The 17,014-nt window shown below is 42.4% G+C and overlaps 1 protein-coding gene across 1 annotated transcript in view; it reads right to left on the reverse strand.

Moving 5' to 3' along the window:
* FLT1 (fms related receptor tyrosine kinase 1) overlaps positions 1–17,014 on the reverse strand; it is a 169,955-nt gene that overhangs the window by 11,564 nt on the left and 141,377 nt on the right. Inside the window, exons 20-26 of the mRNA XM_081300650.1 lie at positions 16,333–16,421; positions 11,622–11,778; positions 11,108–11,205; positions 10,062–10,184; positions 8,249–8,360; positions 5,927–6,026; positions 104–209 (exon numbers count right to left, since the gene is read on the reverse strand). Coding sequence (XP_081156776.1) covers positions 104–209; positions 5,927–6,026; positions 8,249–8,360; positions 10,062–10,184; positions 11,108–11,205; positions 11,622–11,778; positions 16,333–16,421 — 785 coding nt within the window. The remainder of the gene's footprint in view (positions 1–103; positions 210–5,926; positions 6,027–8,248; positions 8,361–10,061; positions 10,185–11,107; positions 11,206–11,621; positions 11,779–16,332; positions 16,422–17,014) is intronic.

Consider the following 17,014-nt stretch of genomic DNA (forward strand, 5'->3'; position numbering starts at 1 on the left):
TCATCTTTTCTATTAAGAGCTCTTAAAACAACCAACAAACACACCCCCTTGACCACATTCAAAGGCATTTGGCCTATGAGAGTCTAGATAAATTAAGTTTTACCTGTTGTACATTGGCTTGAAGCAAATCACCCAGTTTTTCCACAAGTTCTGCAAATCGTGGCCTTTCTTTTGGGTCTTTGTGCCAGCAGTCCAACATGATCTGGTAGCTGTTGGGTGAAAGCACAGAGGAAGAGCTGAAGAGCAGGATATATTTATATAGACTGCCTGCCATGTTTGCAAAATGAGGGCTGTTCTTCTGATAGATAGATAGATAGATAGATAGATAGATAGATAGATAGATAGATCGATCGATCATGCTTTTTATAGTAGTGATATTGCTTCATTATTATGATTGGGTCTGTAGCACCAACACATAAGAGGCAGCATGGGCCATATCTTGCTAGCAGTGGGAGCACAAGTCCACCAAGGCCCACTTACAAACCAACCCTCCAGAGCTCTTGTGACCCAGGTTCTTTGGAGTGCTTGTGGCTTCTGCAGAATGGAAGGATTGAGTCCTATGGATCAAGCACAGCTTCTTGGAAAGGAAACGCTGCTGTTCTTTGCAGTTGGATATGAAGTGGAATGTTCTTACACTCACTCTCAAAATCAGGACAGTGTCCTAAAAGTTAAAAACAGCTGCAAACACCATGGATGAATAGTTGGCAATTCCTATTTCATTCTTGGGTAGTAACAGAAGTCATTTTAAGCCAACATCTCAATAAATATACTTTCAAGTATTCACAGTTCTCTGATTTTAGGCTCTGTATCAGATACAGGAGGGGGTGCTGGGTACCTGACCCAGGTTGCTTCCCAAAGGAAAGGTCCCCAAAAGTGTGGACTTCAGTTGTTCCTTGTACTGTGTGCAAGGTTCCTGTGTATGGCTGATTATTGTTTGCCCAGCATTTCAAAGCTCCTTTACAAACTGGCCTCTCAATACTAAGGTAAAAAAGTACAAGCCAGGCTTCTGGATTTGAAACATCTGTGTTAATATCTCAGAGGCCAAATCTTATTCTGTGATTCCAATTTCAACAGGTTTTTTTCTGTGATTCTTCTCCTCCATCACTTTAGATGTAAAGATATTGGGCTTATTTCTTGGTCATGTCTGCTTGGAGTAGAGGTCTCTATCTACTCCTCTCTATGAAAAACATATGCCAGAGGTCCACACGCACACTGGATTAAGGATTTATTCTCTTTGGGCTCTCTCTGTTCTGTATGCAATGCTTATTTAAGTTATTTCTTTTTTCAGAAGATCGTCTGGATCAGAGATGACTCTGACTGAGGCTGATCAAAATCTAAATGGGTTGGGACTTTGGAACTGGTCAGAACTAGTCTGGAACCTCATCTCCATAACCCTCACTTAGTGCAGGATCTGGCCAGAAAATACTTCATAAATATCTCATGAAGGAAGTTAGACTAGTTTCTGGGAAGAGACAGCTCTGCTCCTTCCATGAATTCTTCAGCCACATTGCAGACATTATCATAGGGCTGGGAATTGGGTGTTGTTAAGGGAAAAGTCCGGGAAACTCCAATAGTCATCCTACCCCTCTTCCTCGTCAGATGTGTGCCTTTAGTAGCTCTCTTTCGTATATCCCTATTTTGTTTCAAAGTATATGAGGTAATCAATGAAGATAGTAAGAATACAGAAAGGTTTAAAGAAGAGAAGAATATGAGGAGGAAAGTAAAATAAAAACAAGAAAAAAAGGTAAAACTATGGGAAAAGTTCATATGCAAAAGTTACATCAGGATTCTGAACACTTTGAAGATAACCAAGAAATAATCAATTTTATGATGCACAGTAGCTAGGAGTTAAAAACAAATTGGGTACTCATAAGAAGTGTGGCTGTTCCTAGCACTGAAATCTGAAAGGGAGTCCTCTTAGACTTCCTTTAACATCATTACCAATTAGGCAGTAAGGACTTCACTGGATTGCTGTGTATAATGTATCTCCATGTTGGCCAAAGTCTTAACAAAAGAAAAACCATTCACTAACAATACTTCTGAGAGGCAAACAATGTGTTCCAGGTGTATGTATCCCAAGGGTCTGGTGTTTGTCCCAGTATTCTGGTTTAACCAAGAAAACAATTCTAGGTACCTCAGGGTCTGGAGGTACCATGTGGTCTTTAGACACCTTTCCTGGGCACCAGTCTTTGGAAGAAAGCTTTCTGATGAAATTTTGGGCTCTATTTTCTAATAAGTATCTAACGAGACTGATATCCCGAGTCTTTGATTAAGGGTCAGGAGCTCATAAAGATCATAGGAGAATCTTCCATTCAGATATTTGGTCTTAATGAGTTCCTGTCCTTAATCCTCATCCAAGACTTCTCAGAAGGGGATTCTAGGTCCCTTCTGCCCCTGTACTTCCTACTGTACCTATTTCCCCTGACTCCAGGGGCTGTGGTGGAGTGCATGATGATTGGCCAATGTGGGGCTCTGCTGCAATTTATAGAAACTGAAGACAAGGGAAATGAGGAAGCGACCACTAACTCTCCTACTCTGGGTTACTTTCCTTCCTTTCTGAGAGACACAGGACAGGTAGCCACAAGCACCGAAGGTCCCAAGTTTCCCTGACCCATAGTACTGCTGATGAAGGGCTCAAGATACTTTCTCCTGAGTGCTTTAAATCCTGGCACTCAATTCAGAGTTCCTGGGCCCACCTGTTAGAAGCTGCCTGCTAAAAAGGGCAGAAATAAATAGCACAAGGCACACAGTGTATATAACTCTACATAAACCTCATTTTAAGGTAAGTTTACACATTTTACTAATTAATTGTAGGTACAAAAATATATACTACAGAGACGGGGGGGCACTAGATAAAAATTTGAGGTGCCTCCCCTTAGGGTACACTGGCTGTGGCAGGGGTGGCCTGCTTCTGCTTTACTTAACTCAAGCCTAATCCTCCAAGGCTCTTTTACTTTTAATAATAGGCAGATTCTAGGAGGTGGTTGGAAGAATACTAAATATATACCTAGTTAATCCATAAAGATAGCAAAAGCAAGGAAGGCTTGAACCAGCAAGCATGTGGGGGCTGAGCCCAGGGAGCAAGGGGCTTATTTCATTCAGCAGAGCCCCAGCTTGTCTCCAGCAGGACTGCCCTTGCTTCTCTACTGAAATAAGCAATAGGGACCACCTATGACCACTGGCTGTTTTCTAGTTTCATCTGTGGTTTCTCATTTCTAGATTCCACTCCTCCAATCTACAATTCAATACAAATCATCTCAGAAAACACCAAAGGAAAAGAAAAAAGAAAACATACATCAGTGTGTCCCTTATTGAAAGGCATCTGACTAAATAGGCTCTGGGCGAGGAACCAACGATTCCACTCAGTTATACAGTTTTCACCACTAAGTAAACAGGTTTAATGAAGTAAAGAAACACCAGTTGCACCTAAGTTGGGGTGAGGGACTGTGGGAAGAGTTTCCTTTCCAAGCTATCACCCAAGTTCCCAAGTGCACACCGTTGTAGGCCAAGTTCAGGTCATGAAATCACAGTTGTGAGAAGATGTACTTTATTCTCACCCCTTCCTACTTCTGGAACAAACAAGATTACCTCATCAGCTTTCACTTACTTGAGAAAATGGCTGAAGGCCTGAATCCTGGCCTTCTGAGGAAACATTTCACCAAGTCATATCTTTTTTTAATATATTTTTTTAGTTGTTGACAGACCTTTATTTTATTTATTTATATGCAGTGCTGAGAATTGAACCCAGTGCCTCACACATGCTGGGCAAGTGCACTACTGCGGAGCCACAGCCTCAGCCCCTCACCAAGTCACATCTTACTTTTTAAAATTTGTAAAATAAACTAGCAACAGGGACCACCTATGACCACTGGCTGTTTTCTAGTTTCATTTGTGGTTTCTCATTTCTAGATTCCACTCTTTTGACCTTCTTCCCAGAATTGAGAAACCACATCCCTGTCTATAAGTTGCTTAGGGCTCAGGGGCTACATGGAGGAAATTTATATAAAGATTTGAAGCCTTGATAAAGTCTAGGGGAATCTTTAGTCCAAAGTGGAGGTTACTTTGTACCTCTAGAGTTATTCTGGACCAGAACCTGGCTGAGAACTGGAAACAGATCCTACTGGTATGTAGGATGATATTGTAGACTCTAAACTTAGACTGAGTTTGCTCAACTGATTAGCAATGTTTTGTGCCTTGGCTTTCTCATCTGTAATATGGAGTTAATAGAATCACATACTTTACCGAGTTGTCATGAACATGAAGCAAATTAATATACATTAAAAGTGCTTAAAACAGTGTCTGCCGCTTATAAGCACTAAATAAACATTTAGTTAATATTGTGTAAAAATAACTGCAATTATTATTATTGTTAGTAATTGAGAATTTATGATTTTCAGATTATATAAAAGTGAAGGACATATTTAATGCATAGCACGCATGGGTATATCAGAGTACCATTTCTGCTGGGGAATGTGTGATGTATTACTAATTTAACAACCCCTGTGGTCCAGGAAATCTGTATGGAGGCTGGTTTCTAAATCTGTGTTCTCTGCTACACTTAGATGACAGAGGGCATACTTCTCAGTCTTAGTTTTGATACTTGTCAAATTCAGATTATAATATCTGTCCTACTTGATCCTAAAGGTTGTGGGAAATTCACATTAGACTACATGGGGAAAACATTTAGGAAAGCATAAAGTGCAAAATGATCTCATGTTAAACCACTGAGTTAAAGGACTCAAGAAAGTGAAAATCCATAAGGCCTATTTCACTCTGCAGCCCCAGAAAGAGATCTTGCCTCAAACTTCCTGTGCTTTGCTGAAGAGGCCACGATATAAGACTGATGAAAACAATCTCCTGCCTCTTCCCTGCTCGCAGGTTGCTCCCCTGTCCTGCCTTCACGCCTGAATCCTCTGTCTCTCTCATCCAGCTCCCTGTCCAGGATCTGACCTAGCCTTATCCCAAGATGATGAAGGAAAGAGCCAGCAACCTTGCCCTTTGGCCAAGCCCACGCTTCCTTCACTACCCGTCTCCTCCCCAAAGGCCATCCCAGGGCTCTGACAGGACCCCATTGTGTGGGTGGGATGTGTGGGGGGGTGCCTGCCTGCTCAGGAAAGGCGGTGCCGCCTCAGAGAGGCCCAAGTCCTTGTCAGCAGCTCCGTAAAACTGCAAGTGTCATCACATTCCTGATCAGGCCTCAAAATGCAAAACATGCACATAGTCTCAGGAAAAGAGTGCACAAGAGAGGCGAGCAAGTACAACCCAACAATGGGAAAGCCTTCACACAGAGCCTGTCACCTTCCTAGAGTCACCAGAAGGACAGTTCAGCAGGAAGGCACCTCAAGAAGCTGTCTGCTTCAGTGTCCAGACAGCAGCAGAGCCTATTTCTAAAGGATTTTAAAGAAGGTACATTGCCCAGGTCACCTTCTGTGGAGTATAATCATAGCTTTGGTCAGAGAATTCTTCTTTCCCCCTCCTACACTACTTGTCCTACAGTCCAAAGCATGCCTCTCGTGGGTCTGTAGCACCATTGGACTTATGGTCAAGGGTACTTCCGGTCCTTGACCATGTGGTGATTTAGCTCATTAGGCTCCCACTTAGTGAGTGCGGTCAAGGTCTTGCATTCTCTTATTGGGTGGTCTATTTGTTTTTGCCTGGATTTATACCTAAAAACTAAATTTCTAACTTCAGTTCCCAGCTAGAGCCTTGAAAAGTCATGCCAGTGGTCAGGAGGAAATAGTGGGATGAATCAAGGACAGTGTATCCCACTTCAAGAAAACACTCCCAGCACAGAAGGGCCCAATAGAGGCTGAGTACAGGGAACCCTCAAGAAAAGGATAACTGTTTGCATCTTTCAAGATGGGGATTCTAACACATCAACTCCCTTCAGAGGTGCTGTGGTGAGGAATGAAGGAAGCTGGCTCACATTTCAGGAGTTGCGTACTCAGGGGCCCTCATCCTCATGCCTTCTTTCAGGCGACTGCAGAAGTCCTCATCCATTTGTACTCCTGGGTATGGAGACCCACCTGCAGGAGACAGAGTGGGGACACACAGGCACATTATAGTTTCAGGGCACAAAATACCATAAGGGGACAATTCAGTGTTTCTTTCCTCCCTTTAAAGTAATATTTAGTAGTAAGACATTGTAATTGTACATAACGATTGAATAATAAAACATGGTGATTGAAGTGGATGTCAACATAGGGTAGGACACAGAGGAGGTTAGCAACACGGACACATACTTTACTGTTTGGTCTCATGGTATTTAGTGTATTATGTCATTCCTATGGCTGCTCCTATTTCTTTGGTCAGGGGAAGGAATAATATGAAGAGTCCCTGCTCTGTCCCCACAAGAAATCCCATCACTAGAGTCTCATTCCTCAGGTTAGTGACCTTTAGAAAGCCAATGGACTAGGCTATTTAATGGATTGGGCCTACCTCAGTAATAGTGATTTTTTTTTTTTTTTTAATATTTATTTTTTAGTTCTCGGCGGACACAACATCTTTGTTGGTATGTGGTGCTGAGGATCGAACCCGGGCCGCACGCATGCCAGGCGAGCGCGCTACCGCTTGAGCCACATCCCCAGCCCAGTAATAGTGATTTTAAGTCTTACAGCACTGGGGACTAACATTTATGACAGGCCTAAAGGGGGAGTGTCTTGAACTCCAGAACAAGGTTCTGTGGTATGGGTTGGGGGCTGCTCATGGTCAGGAGTGTGCAAAGATGAAGGTTCCAGAGGCACCTAGACTTTGCCCTTTGCCAGCGTGACAAAGATTCTCCTATAAGCAAATCCTTTTAAGGGGATCCCTGACTGAGTGTACAAGTGGGTAAGGCCTCCCAGTCGGTTCTGTTCCAGCCCACAAACCTAGTCTATCTCAGAATGTGTTTGCACTTTCTTGTGATTACTGCTGGTAGGAAGCAGCTGGGAGACATGCAGTGCTGGCACTGTGTCACTGCAAAGGCCTAGTGGCTTTCAAAGACTGGAAGCTACAGGTGCCTGTCATCGAAAGCAGGGGAATGATTTTTACACTTTACAGGAAACCAGGGATGTTACTGGATGACTTTTATTTGCTAGGAAAGGCAAATTTTTGGCAAAGTCCATAAGACTCTTGGCTAGAACTCGTGTTTGGGAGGCCTCACATCATTACTATGTATTTGGGAGCAGATGCGGGTTCTATGCACACTTTTGAATAAGAGAACTCCAGCAAGGTTTCTAGAAACCCTCAGTGGGTGAATTGCAGGCAGAATCTATATAACCAGTGCTCTTTATAGTTTACTTGCATAAAGCAATGTAGGGCTGTGTCATGTGCTAATATCAGAGGCACTGAAAAGACAGCTCCTTTTTCTTTCTGTCTGCTTCCTTGGACCCTGTCCCTTTGTTCCAATTCAAAACCTGTCTTTTTTTTTTTTTTAACTGGGGATTGAATCCAGGGGTGCTTAAGCTCTTAGCTATATTCCTAGTCTGTTTTATTTTTAATCTTGAAATAGGGTCTTGCAAAGTTGCTAAGGCCATCCTCCTGCCTCAGCCTTCTGAGTTGCTGGGATTATGGGCATGCACCACTTCACCAGGTCTCAAATCCCGTCTTCACCCCCTTTAGAAACTCCTGTCCCCTTCTGGGATGTGGCACTGTCTATTACTTGTCTTTTGTACAACTACCTTGGCTGGGTCTCTCTGGCTCTTATAAACCAGCACCCAGACCCGGGAGTGCTGGGTGGATGTGGAATAGGAGGCAGCATCACCACTGGCCCCAAGCTGCAGGCAATCCCTGCTGCAGCTGCAACTAGGTTTGCAGCCCCCATGGCATGCAGTGGACCAACTGATGCCTCCTTTATCTAAAGACACCTTCCCCACGTTTCAGCTGTGCTTATCAGGTTTTTTCCTGAGAAGAAATTCTGAGGGAGCAGGTGTTACGGGGAGGAAAAGGGTAAGGGCATTAGACATGGGGGTGTCTGAGGCAATGGAGAAGGGGGCAAAGGGCAGAGAAAGATAGACTTGATTCCAGATTTTCTACTGTCTGACCTTGTTCATGTTTGTAAAGCCATTTTCACACACACACACACACACACACACACACACACACACACACACAATCATGACTGAACTGAGAGGCGACCAGGATCCATGCCCCTACTACAGTTTGCAATTTGAGTGCTGATCTCAAGGTTGTGTCTAGTCAAAGGATGCTTGACAGAAGATGAATGCATTTATTTCTAGGCTGTTTGATCTCTTCCCTCCTCCAAATTTACCCAGGGAGAAGATTTCCCACAGCAACACTCCAAAAGACCACACGTCACTCTTGGTGCTGTAGATTTTGTCAAAGATGGATTCGGGAGCCATCCATTTCAGAGGAAGTCGGGTCTGGAAGAAGGCAAGGCAGGCTTGAGAAGAAGATCATGAAAACAAAGCATCCAACTCAGGTGCCTATGGATCACCTCTCACATTAATGCTTGGCCCAGACATCATTTCTTAGAGCAGCTATGGTCTAAGAGAAAACTCATAGGGTGTGCAGTGTTATGCTAGAAGACTGCACTGCACACTACTCCGAACCCTCCAAAGGCGATGAATGTTTACTAAGCCCCTCAGATCTAACTCCATGGTTCTGAAAGAAATCCTCCTGCCCTCCTCCGCTTGGAGGGGGAGAGAAGGGGAGGAGGCTGCATTCCACAGGGACACTGAAGGCTTGGGAAAGAGTGATCTGAATTAGAGGACATCCTGAAAATTTGTGATGATTTTCTGGAATTTTTCCTAAGAACGAAAAGTCTGAAAGGCATTCCTATGCAAAAAGACAGGATTTTAAAAGTCATGGTATGGGGTCTGGGGACTCAGCTCAGTGGTAGAGGACATGCTCAGCATGTGTGAGGTCCTGGGTTCAATTCTTAGCTCCCCCACTCCCTCCAAATAAGTCATTCAATACAGAGAAGAGGCAAAGGTATTTGAAGAAGAAAGGTAATTTAATATTCAAGTATTTAGTACTTAGAAGACTATATGGCTGGTTTTCAGGCCTGCAGACAAATTTTCCTTCCCTTCCAGATAGCAGGAATCCCAGTGAGTTAGCCCGGGAGTTGGATGGATGGGGACTGGCAAAAGTACAGGATAATGGAAAGACAAAGAAAAAAGGAAGGGGGAGGAGCAAGGAGGGGTTGAAAGAGACACAGAAGGGACAGAAAAGAAGGACAGACTATAACACAGGTAGATATCATCTGTGAAGACCAGGTCTCCAAGGAAAGTTTTGCTTTTTTCCCCTCCTTTAAAAAGTGACAGCAGAGTAGTAGTTGTCAAAGTATGGTCCTGGACAGCTAAGTAAGCACAGCCTAGAAACTTGTTACAAATGCCAATTCTCAGGCCCTACCCCAAATTTACTAAATCAGGGAGGCTGGGGGTGGGGCCAGCAAAATGGTTGAGTAAGACTTCTAGGTGATCTGTAGCTGTAGAATAGTCATCAGAGCTCAGACATTAGCTGAAAGCCTCATGGTAGAGGTCAGAGAAGAGAGGTTACCCACAGAGGACACAGGAGGTCACCCACTAAATGACAAATAACATTATGTTCAAAAACACATGGAGAAGGGGGCCAATGTACGCCAGCAGGGAGATGCTAGGCATGGAAGGCATACAGGGGAGGTAATCAATTTCCTCCCAGGGAGATAAACCCCACCCTCTCCGGAGGTACACACACCTGCTGAATCAATCATCTGGGTTTATTTGAGGGAAAGAGTCCAGGCTGTTCTTTTCAATGGTACAAGGAACTCCCATAGGAGCCCAAGGCAAGGAATGATATGGCCTTACCAGGGCCCAACTAAACACTTCTCTGGTTAGCAAGCCTCAGGCAGTGCTTCAGAAAGGACCCGTACCAAGCCAGGGATTAGGGCCAATAGAACCAGGAGACAGTGGCTATTCGAAGTCCCATACAAGCGCTCTATGGCTCTTCTGGACTGCACAGTAAGCACAGGACAGTTTTCAGAGACTACTGGTGAGGAAGTATAAATATTTACCAAGGGCCTTGGTCTGTGGTTTTAAAATGACAGGGTATAAATGAGACAAATAAACATCAAGCTGACTTACATCTCCTTTTCTCACATAATCGGGATTCTTATAAATATCCCGGGCAAGGCCAAAATCACAAATCTTCACCACGTTGTTCTCAGATAAAAGAATGTTTCGCGCAGCCAGGTCTCGATGAATGCACTATAATAAAACAACTGCATAATCAATTCATTTCCTGAGTCTAACTATCTAATTTCCTGTGCTTCCTCAATGTCATTATTCTTAATTTGAAGATTCATTTCACATGCTGTGAAGGAAGCCACTCTCAGCGCACACTGAGTGACCATAAACATGAAGCATTTCTTTACAAATATAAGTCCTTTGAGACCTGAAAGTCAAGAAATGCTCTGACTCTGGTGGGCTACTGTCTGCAAACAGCATCTTGGTGAACCAAGGTGGCAATCTGAGCTTCGCCACCAAGCAAAACATCCCCATAACCTTTTATTCTGGCTGGTGGGGGTCAGATTTTATCCAGCTGTGGATTTGTGGGAGGACCCTTTGTAGATGGAATGATAGATGCTCTCCAGGGAAGTCCTGTACTCTGGGGGATTCTGACCAATTTTGAAAACATGCCAGAGGGTACTGTGGAGAATGGTTGCTGGATTTGTCCAATCTGAATCTCTTGGTATTAAATTCTACTCTTTGGTACCCCAGGTTTATCATTCTCAAAACTCCTCATAGCAGGACAAATTCAGGCACCTGGGTTGAGTTTGTTCTACACTAAAGGACATAGGTATAAGCAAATACTAGGAAAATGGGATTTATAGCAGAGACATGTGTCCATGCCTGGCAAAGAAGAAAAGATTTTGGAAGTTTTCACCATAAAGACAAGATAACTGAGGAGATGAATATATTTAACTTGATTGAAACATTATGTAATGTAAACATGTATCAAAACATCATATGATAATACATACAAGTTTTAGGTTTTAATGTATCAGTTAAAAATAAATTTAAGCAATTATTTATTTTGTAAAACAAAACATTTAAAAATAAAACTTCACTTTATTCCTGCTTTTTTTTTTTTTTTAATAAGAAGAAAAATAGTAAGGAGATAAGCTGACCTTCCTGGAAGACAAAAACTCCATGCCTCTGGCCACTTGAAAACTGTAAGAAATCAGATCCTCCATAGTGATGGGCTGCTTGTAGAAATCATCAGAATCTGCAAAGCATTAGAACTGTAATTGTTTGTAATGGCTCTTATTATTCCACTAAATCCCAGTTTATTAGAACAACATTAGCAAAACATAAAACAAACTAACAAGTGGATCAGAGTTCATTTGAATTTCAACATGAACATCAGAGATTTTTCCAGGCCTCCAGCCCATGGATCCAAGCATGGGGGAGGGGTATGACCCGGCCAAACGAAAAGGCCTGAGGGGAGACAATCACACAGTTCTCTGTCAAAATTAGTAACTCTGTAAATAATCTTAATTCAAATCTTATCTCCTCAGGACATTACCCTTCAAGTCTCCCACGGATGTTTATTAGGGTGATAAATAAGAAAAAAATGTCAGAGATGCACAGTATGTTGTAAAAATATCTCAGACTGTAGGACAGGAAGGAATGAATACCTACCCTCCTCTTCCTCAACATCACTCAGACTTTTATCTTCCTGAAATCCAGAGCTCGCAAAGCTCTCACTGCTGGTGACACTATCTAGTCTGGGTTTCTTGTCCTGCTCCATGCCTGGTTCCATTTTTTCTTTCTTAGGCTCCACGTGCAATGCTGCATCCTTAGAACAGATGAAGAAGAACACCAGTGAAAGGAGCCCCAGCACAGCAATGGGGACACTAGTCCTTCTAACAGGCAATCACCTGAGTTGGAAAATGTCATTCCACAAGATAGATACTGAATTAGCAGTGACGGATTGATGGTGGCAGGTGCCTTGGCTACTGCTGGAGTTGTGGGATCTGCTCACTCTTGTCTGAGCTTCTAGATAGCATCTTAGGCCAGATAAAAGAAGATTAATAGGAGGGGGGGGCACGGTGGTGTATGCCTGTAATCCCAGCAGCTCAGGAGGCTGAGGCTAGGAAGATTGTGAGTGCAAAGCCAGCCTCAGCAAAAGTAAGGTGGTAACAACTCAGTGAGATCCTGTCTTATTTAGATACAAAATAGGGCTGGGAATGTGGCTCAGTGGTCAAGTGCCCCTGAGTTCAACCCCCAGTACCCACCCACCCCCCCAAAAAAGACAATTAATAGCAGCTGGTATGCACTGAATGCTTATTGTATTAGCCAGTATACCTTTTTTTTTCTCTTTTTAATATTTATTTTTTAGTTATAGTTGGATACAATACCTTTATTTTATTTATTTATTTTTATGTGGTGCTGAGGATTGAACCCAGGGCCTTGCATGTGCTAGGCGAGTGTTCTACTGCTAAGCCCCAACCCCATATATTTAATATTTAATATTCCAAATAACTTTATGAAGTAGTTTTTACTAAAGTGGAAAAACAGGTTCAGAGAGGTTTAGTAATCAAAGGCACATACAATAGGCAAATGGCAAAATCTGAACCCAGGTTTGGCCTGCTTCTGAGTCTGTGCCCTTAGCAACTTTTCTATATAGCACATGCCATCTTGTGAAAGAGATGAAACTTTGATACTTCTATCATCATTCAGATGATATGAAAAGGATCTTCAATGTCCTGGAGGCTTCACTTTGTAATCCCCGAGAGAAGTTATAAAGAGAAGGCTGTAGTTTCCAATTTCTCTGATTCCCTTGGGAAAGGAAAGAACATGAACCTTAATTTTGGCTTCCATTTAAAACAAAGATACAGGTCTATCCTATTATGAGTTAGACATGGCCCTTCATCCTGGATGGGGCATCCAAGTCCTGGTTTGGATGCTAGCTTTGCCATTAATCATGTGATCTTGGACAAGTCAGCTTACTTTTCTAGGTTTCATCTTCCTCATTTGAAAAATTCTATCATCCTACTATGGCTCAGGAAAGGAGATGTAGGTCCTGAGTGTTCATGTGAAACAAGACATTCATCTAGAAACTCTGACACTAGAAACTTGCAGGTCCAGTGGCTTTAGGACTACATCATGTACATAGCCTGGTTTATGCTAGATGGAAATACTGAAATAGGGGTTGGGAGGGGCTGAAGTTCACTGGTGTTCCTTGATCCACCTGCACACAAGTAATGCTAGGATTAGCCACACTCCCTTGGTTTTTCTAGAAATGTCACAAAAAAGGAGTGATCCTTCCACCAGAGGGCACAATGGGAGCAAGCAGAGGACACAGAGAGGGAGGTTTGGGTGGGACAGCTCTAACAAACCTTGTTAAGTGTAGAGGGTACTGAGGTTCCTGGCCCCTGAACAGGAGCCCTTCCTGTGTTGCAGGAGGGAGGCAGACCTTAGAAAGAATATCTACCTACCCACCACCACCGGACCCCTCCACCCTGCAAGGGGGTTTTCCTGGCTTAGCTCTTTCTGAATCCAGTCCAAGATTTCAGGACTGAAGGGAATTTGCTCTGCTTTCAGCCCAGGGCACCACATTTTCCTGAAGGCAGGTAAAAATATAATTATTTGTTTTTGTGTCTTCATGAGGCAGTGAGATCTGGTTCTGCTCAGCTAGGAACTGGAATTGTGTTTTCCACAGACCCTTCCCACAACAGAAGGCAGGAAACTTGTTGGCAATGTTGTGGGTAGAAAAATACTACCAGAGATCACTCAGGAATCAGCTTCTATGGAAACTCTCTGGGCAGCCTTCTTTATCACAACCACCAGAAGTCACTTCCTAGGATATGCCACCAAGCTCACTGCTCCCTTCCTGACCCCAGTCTATGGTATATTCACTGTTGTCTATCAGTAACCATCTCTGTTAAAGAAAGGTTAATTTACTTAACTTTTGAACTCTGGCAGAATAGCAAATTTATCCTTAATAATATTTAAGGATCTTAGTGAATTTAGAAAATAATATATTCTATTTTCAATTTAGTCATTGGTTTTGTTTTTTCTTCACTTTCTCTTTATATTCCTTTAGGTTCTAAATGTGAAAGATAGCAGTGGGTCTTCCACAAAAACATAGCTCCTCCAAGTTGCACAGGGAGGCAAATCATTAAATATAGCCAGAGAAGGAAGCAAACTCTTCAAAACAAAGGACGCACGAACCCAAACGTTCCATCCTGCCCAGGTCCCTGGGGTGTTCTGCTGCCTTAGCTCTTCCTGAACCCAGTCCAGGGCTTTCAGACTGAAAGGAATTTGCACTGTTCTCAGTACAGGGCACGACTGTCCACATTTTCTTTTTCCACCTTATCCAGTGTGGTGCATAGGAAAAACCCTAGAAGAGGAATCAAGAGAGCTCAGTCTTTCTCTCCCTGACTTCATTTTGTGGTAATTATGTGTCATGTGAGTTCTTTGAGTACCTCTATATTTGTGAACTAGGGGCTGGGGTTATGGCTCAGCGGTAGAGTACTTGCCTCGCATGTGCAAGGCCCTGGGTTTGATCTTCAGCACCACATAAAAATAAATAAATAAATAAATAAATGAAGTTATTGTGTCCAACTACAACTACAAAAAATAAACATATATATATATATATAAAAGAGAGAGTGTGAACTAGCTGATTACAAGGATCCCTTTCAGCTTCAAGATTCCAATTAGAGTCTGGCTTAAAACCAAGGAAAATATATTTTTGCATACATATTGCCAGTCTAGTAGAACACCTGTGTCTTTGGTTTGATCAAAGCTTGGGGGATGAGTATATGGGTCAGCTGTCCAGTGGTTGGTTGGTAATTTTTTTTTTTCTTTGAGACAGGGTTTCACTATGTTTCCCAGGTTTGTATTCATCTAAGATTAAGTGCTTCTCCTACTTCAGATCCCAAGCAGCTGGGACTTTAGGGATGCACCACTGCTCCTGGCTGTGTCCAGTGGTTCTTATATGTGTGTGAAGACTTGCACACATGACAGAAAAGGGCATCATCCTTAGATGTCTGATATTTTATCCACATATAGATCGGTGGCATTAAGTTGGACACAACCAATCTTTCTCTGCACCTCACCCCCGAAGTATTGGGGATTTAACTCAGAGCCTCACAAATACTAGATAAACATACCACCTCTGAGCCACACCCCTAATGCTCAATCTTTCGATCGTTGGGGCAATGATGATTATTAAAATTTATTTGAGTTCTTAACGGAGAGATTTTCATTCTCCCAACAATCCCATCAGTTGGGTTCAACTGTTAGTTCCTTAGTTAAATTGAGTAATCTGCTCAAGTTTCCAGATTTCGTGAGAGGAAGGCACAGGATTTAAATCCAGAAAGTCTGATTCTGGAGTCCAAGTGCTTAACTTCAACACTACAAGTTTTTATCATTATTGTTGATGATTACTAGTAAATAATTTTGAATTATTGTCCCCTGGCTTATCTAGTCTAAAGAAGTACACAGTACTGGTGCCATTTAACACACTGCAAAGTTTTAGTAAGTTGTTTTTTCTTCAGTCAGTAATTTCTTAAGTCTTGCTTGCTCTCAGAACTTAGGTTTGGTTTTTTTTTGTTGTTGTTGTTTTTTGTTTGTTTGTTTGTTTTTAGTGCTAGGGATTAAATGTAGGGCCTGCATATTCTATGCAAGTGGTCTATCACTGGGACACATCCTCAGCCTTTTTACTTTTTATTTTGATGCAGGGTTTTACTGAGTTGCCCAGGCTGGCCTGGAACTTGTGATACTCTTGCCTCAGCCTCTGGAGTTGCTGAAATTTCAGGTGCATGTCACTGGGCCTAAGTATTTATTTCATGGATAGGTCTGATTCAGAGTCAGTTAGGGATGCCATGAGTGGTAACAGTGTCAGAGGTAGGAGAAAGAGCAGTAGAAAGTAAACAGAATGATTTCAATCTCTGGTCCCATTACTGGTGACTAGACAAGTCTCTTAGTATTTTAATTTCTAATAAACGAAGGCAACTATATTTAATCATTTTCAAAAAAACCTAAGTAATTTGTGCACGTGTATGTTTGTACGTAAGTGTGTTTCATGTGTGTGTGTTTTAGAGAAAATTATCGAGATATTCAATAGGAATTTAGGTAGATGGCTAGTACATGTAACTTCCAATTATTGCTGCATACACTGGTATTAAATGATAGTCTGCACTCTCTATAAGAGAGTATGACAGATTAGCATGAAAGGAATATGTTGAAAAAGAAGAGCAGAAATTGAGTTTTAATTAATTTTTTTTAGTTTTAATTAATTTCATTAATGAAACAAACTAGGTTTCTCCTGCTTTATGCTGCCACAGCCTAAATGGGAACCCATTGCTGTCCTTAAAAAGAACGCTACTTTTAAAATCCTTACCTTGTTGAGAAAGAATAAGTCACGTTTGCTCTTGAGGTAGTTGGATAAATTTCCATATTTGCAGTATTCAACAATAACCATCAAAGGCCCTGCAGCCAAAATAGCACATGCTCAGTCACACCAAGTCAATCAGCCATTGGTCAGCCTTCAGTTGGACTGAGAAACCACAAACCAACCGGTCTTTTATTATTGGATCTAGAAATGCAACTTAGAGGCTGTGAATGAGCACTATGACTTCTGCAATTTAACCTGAGAAGGGTTTCAAAAATACAATAAAAAATGAGGGTAGGTGTGAGGAGGAGCAGGAAGGGAAAGCAGAAGAAAGAAAGGAACAGAGAGGCAAATGCCAGGCACCCTCTATCCATTAGCCAGACCCTGGCAAGAGGGGCTCTGGTTACTGTCACACCAGCCCCAGAACCATTCAGCAGTTTCTTTTTCCCTCCCAGGGCAGAAAATAGGCTACCTGTTCTGTCTCTTCCCAGTATTGGTGTCTGGGGGTATCTACACTGAGTTTGCCTTGGGACTTGTGAGGCAGTAAAGCAGAGGATGATAAGTACCAGATAGTTAATATTTTAGACTTTGCAGGCCAAAGTAAAGTACCAGATAGTTAATATTTTAGACTTTGCAGGCCAACCAACTCCTCAAGTGTACCCTTGTAACCTGGAATCAGCTTTTGTTAATA

This window comes from Spermophilus citellus (genome assembly GCF_964194105.1).
Source record: "Spermophilus citellus genome assembly, chromosome: 1".
Lineage (NCBI taxonomy): Eukaryota > Metazoa > Chordata > Mammalia > Rodentia > Sciuridae > Spermophilus > Spermophilus citellus.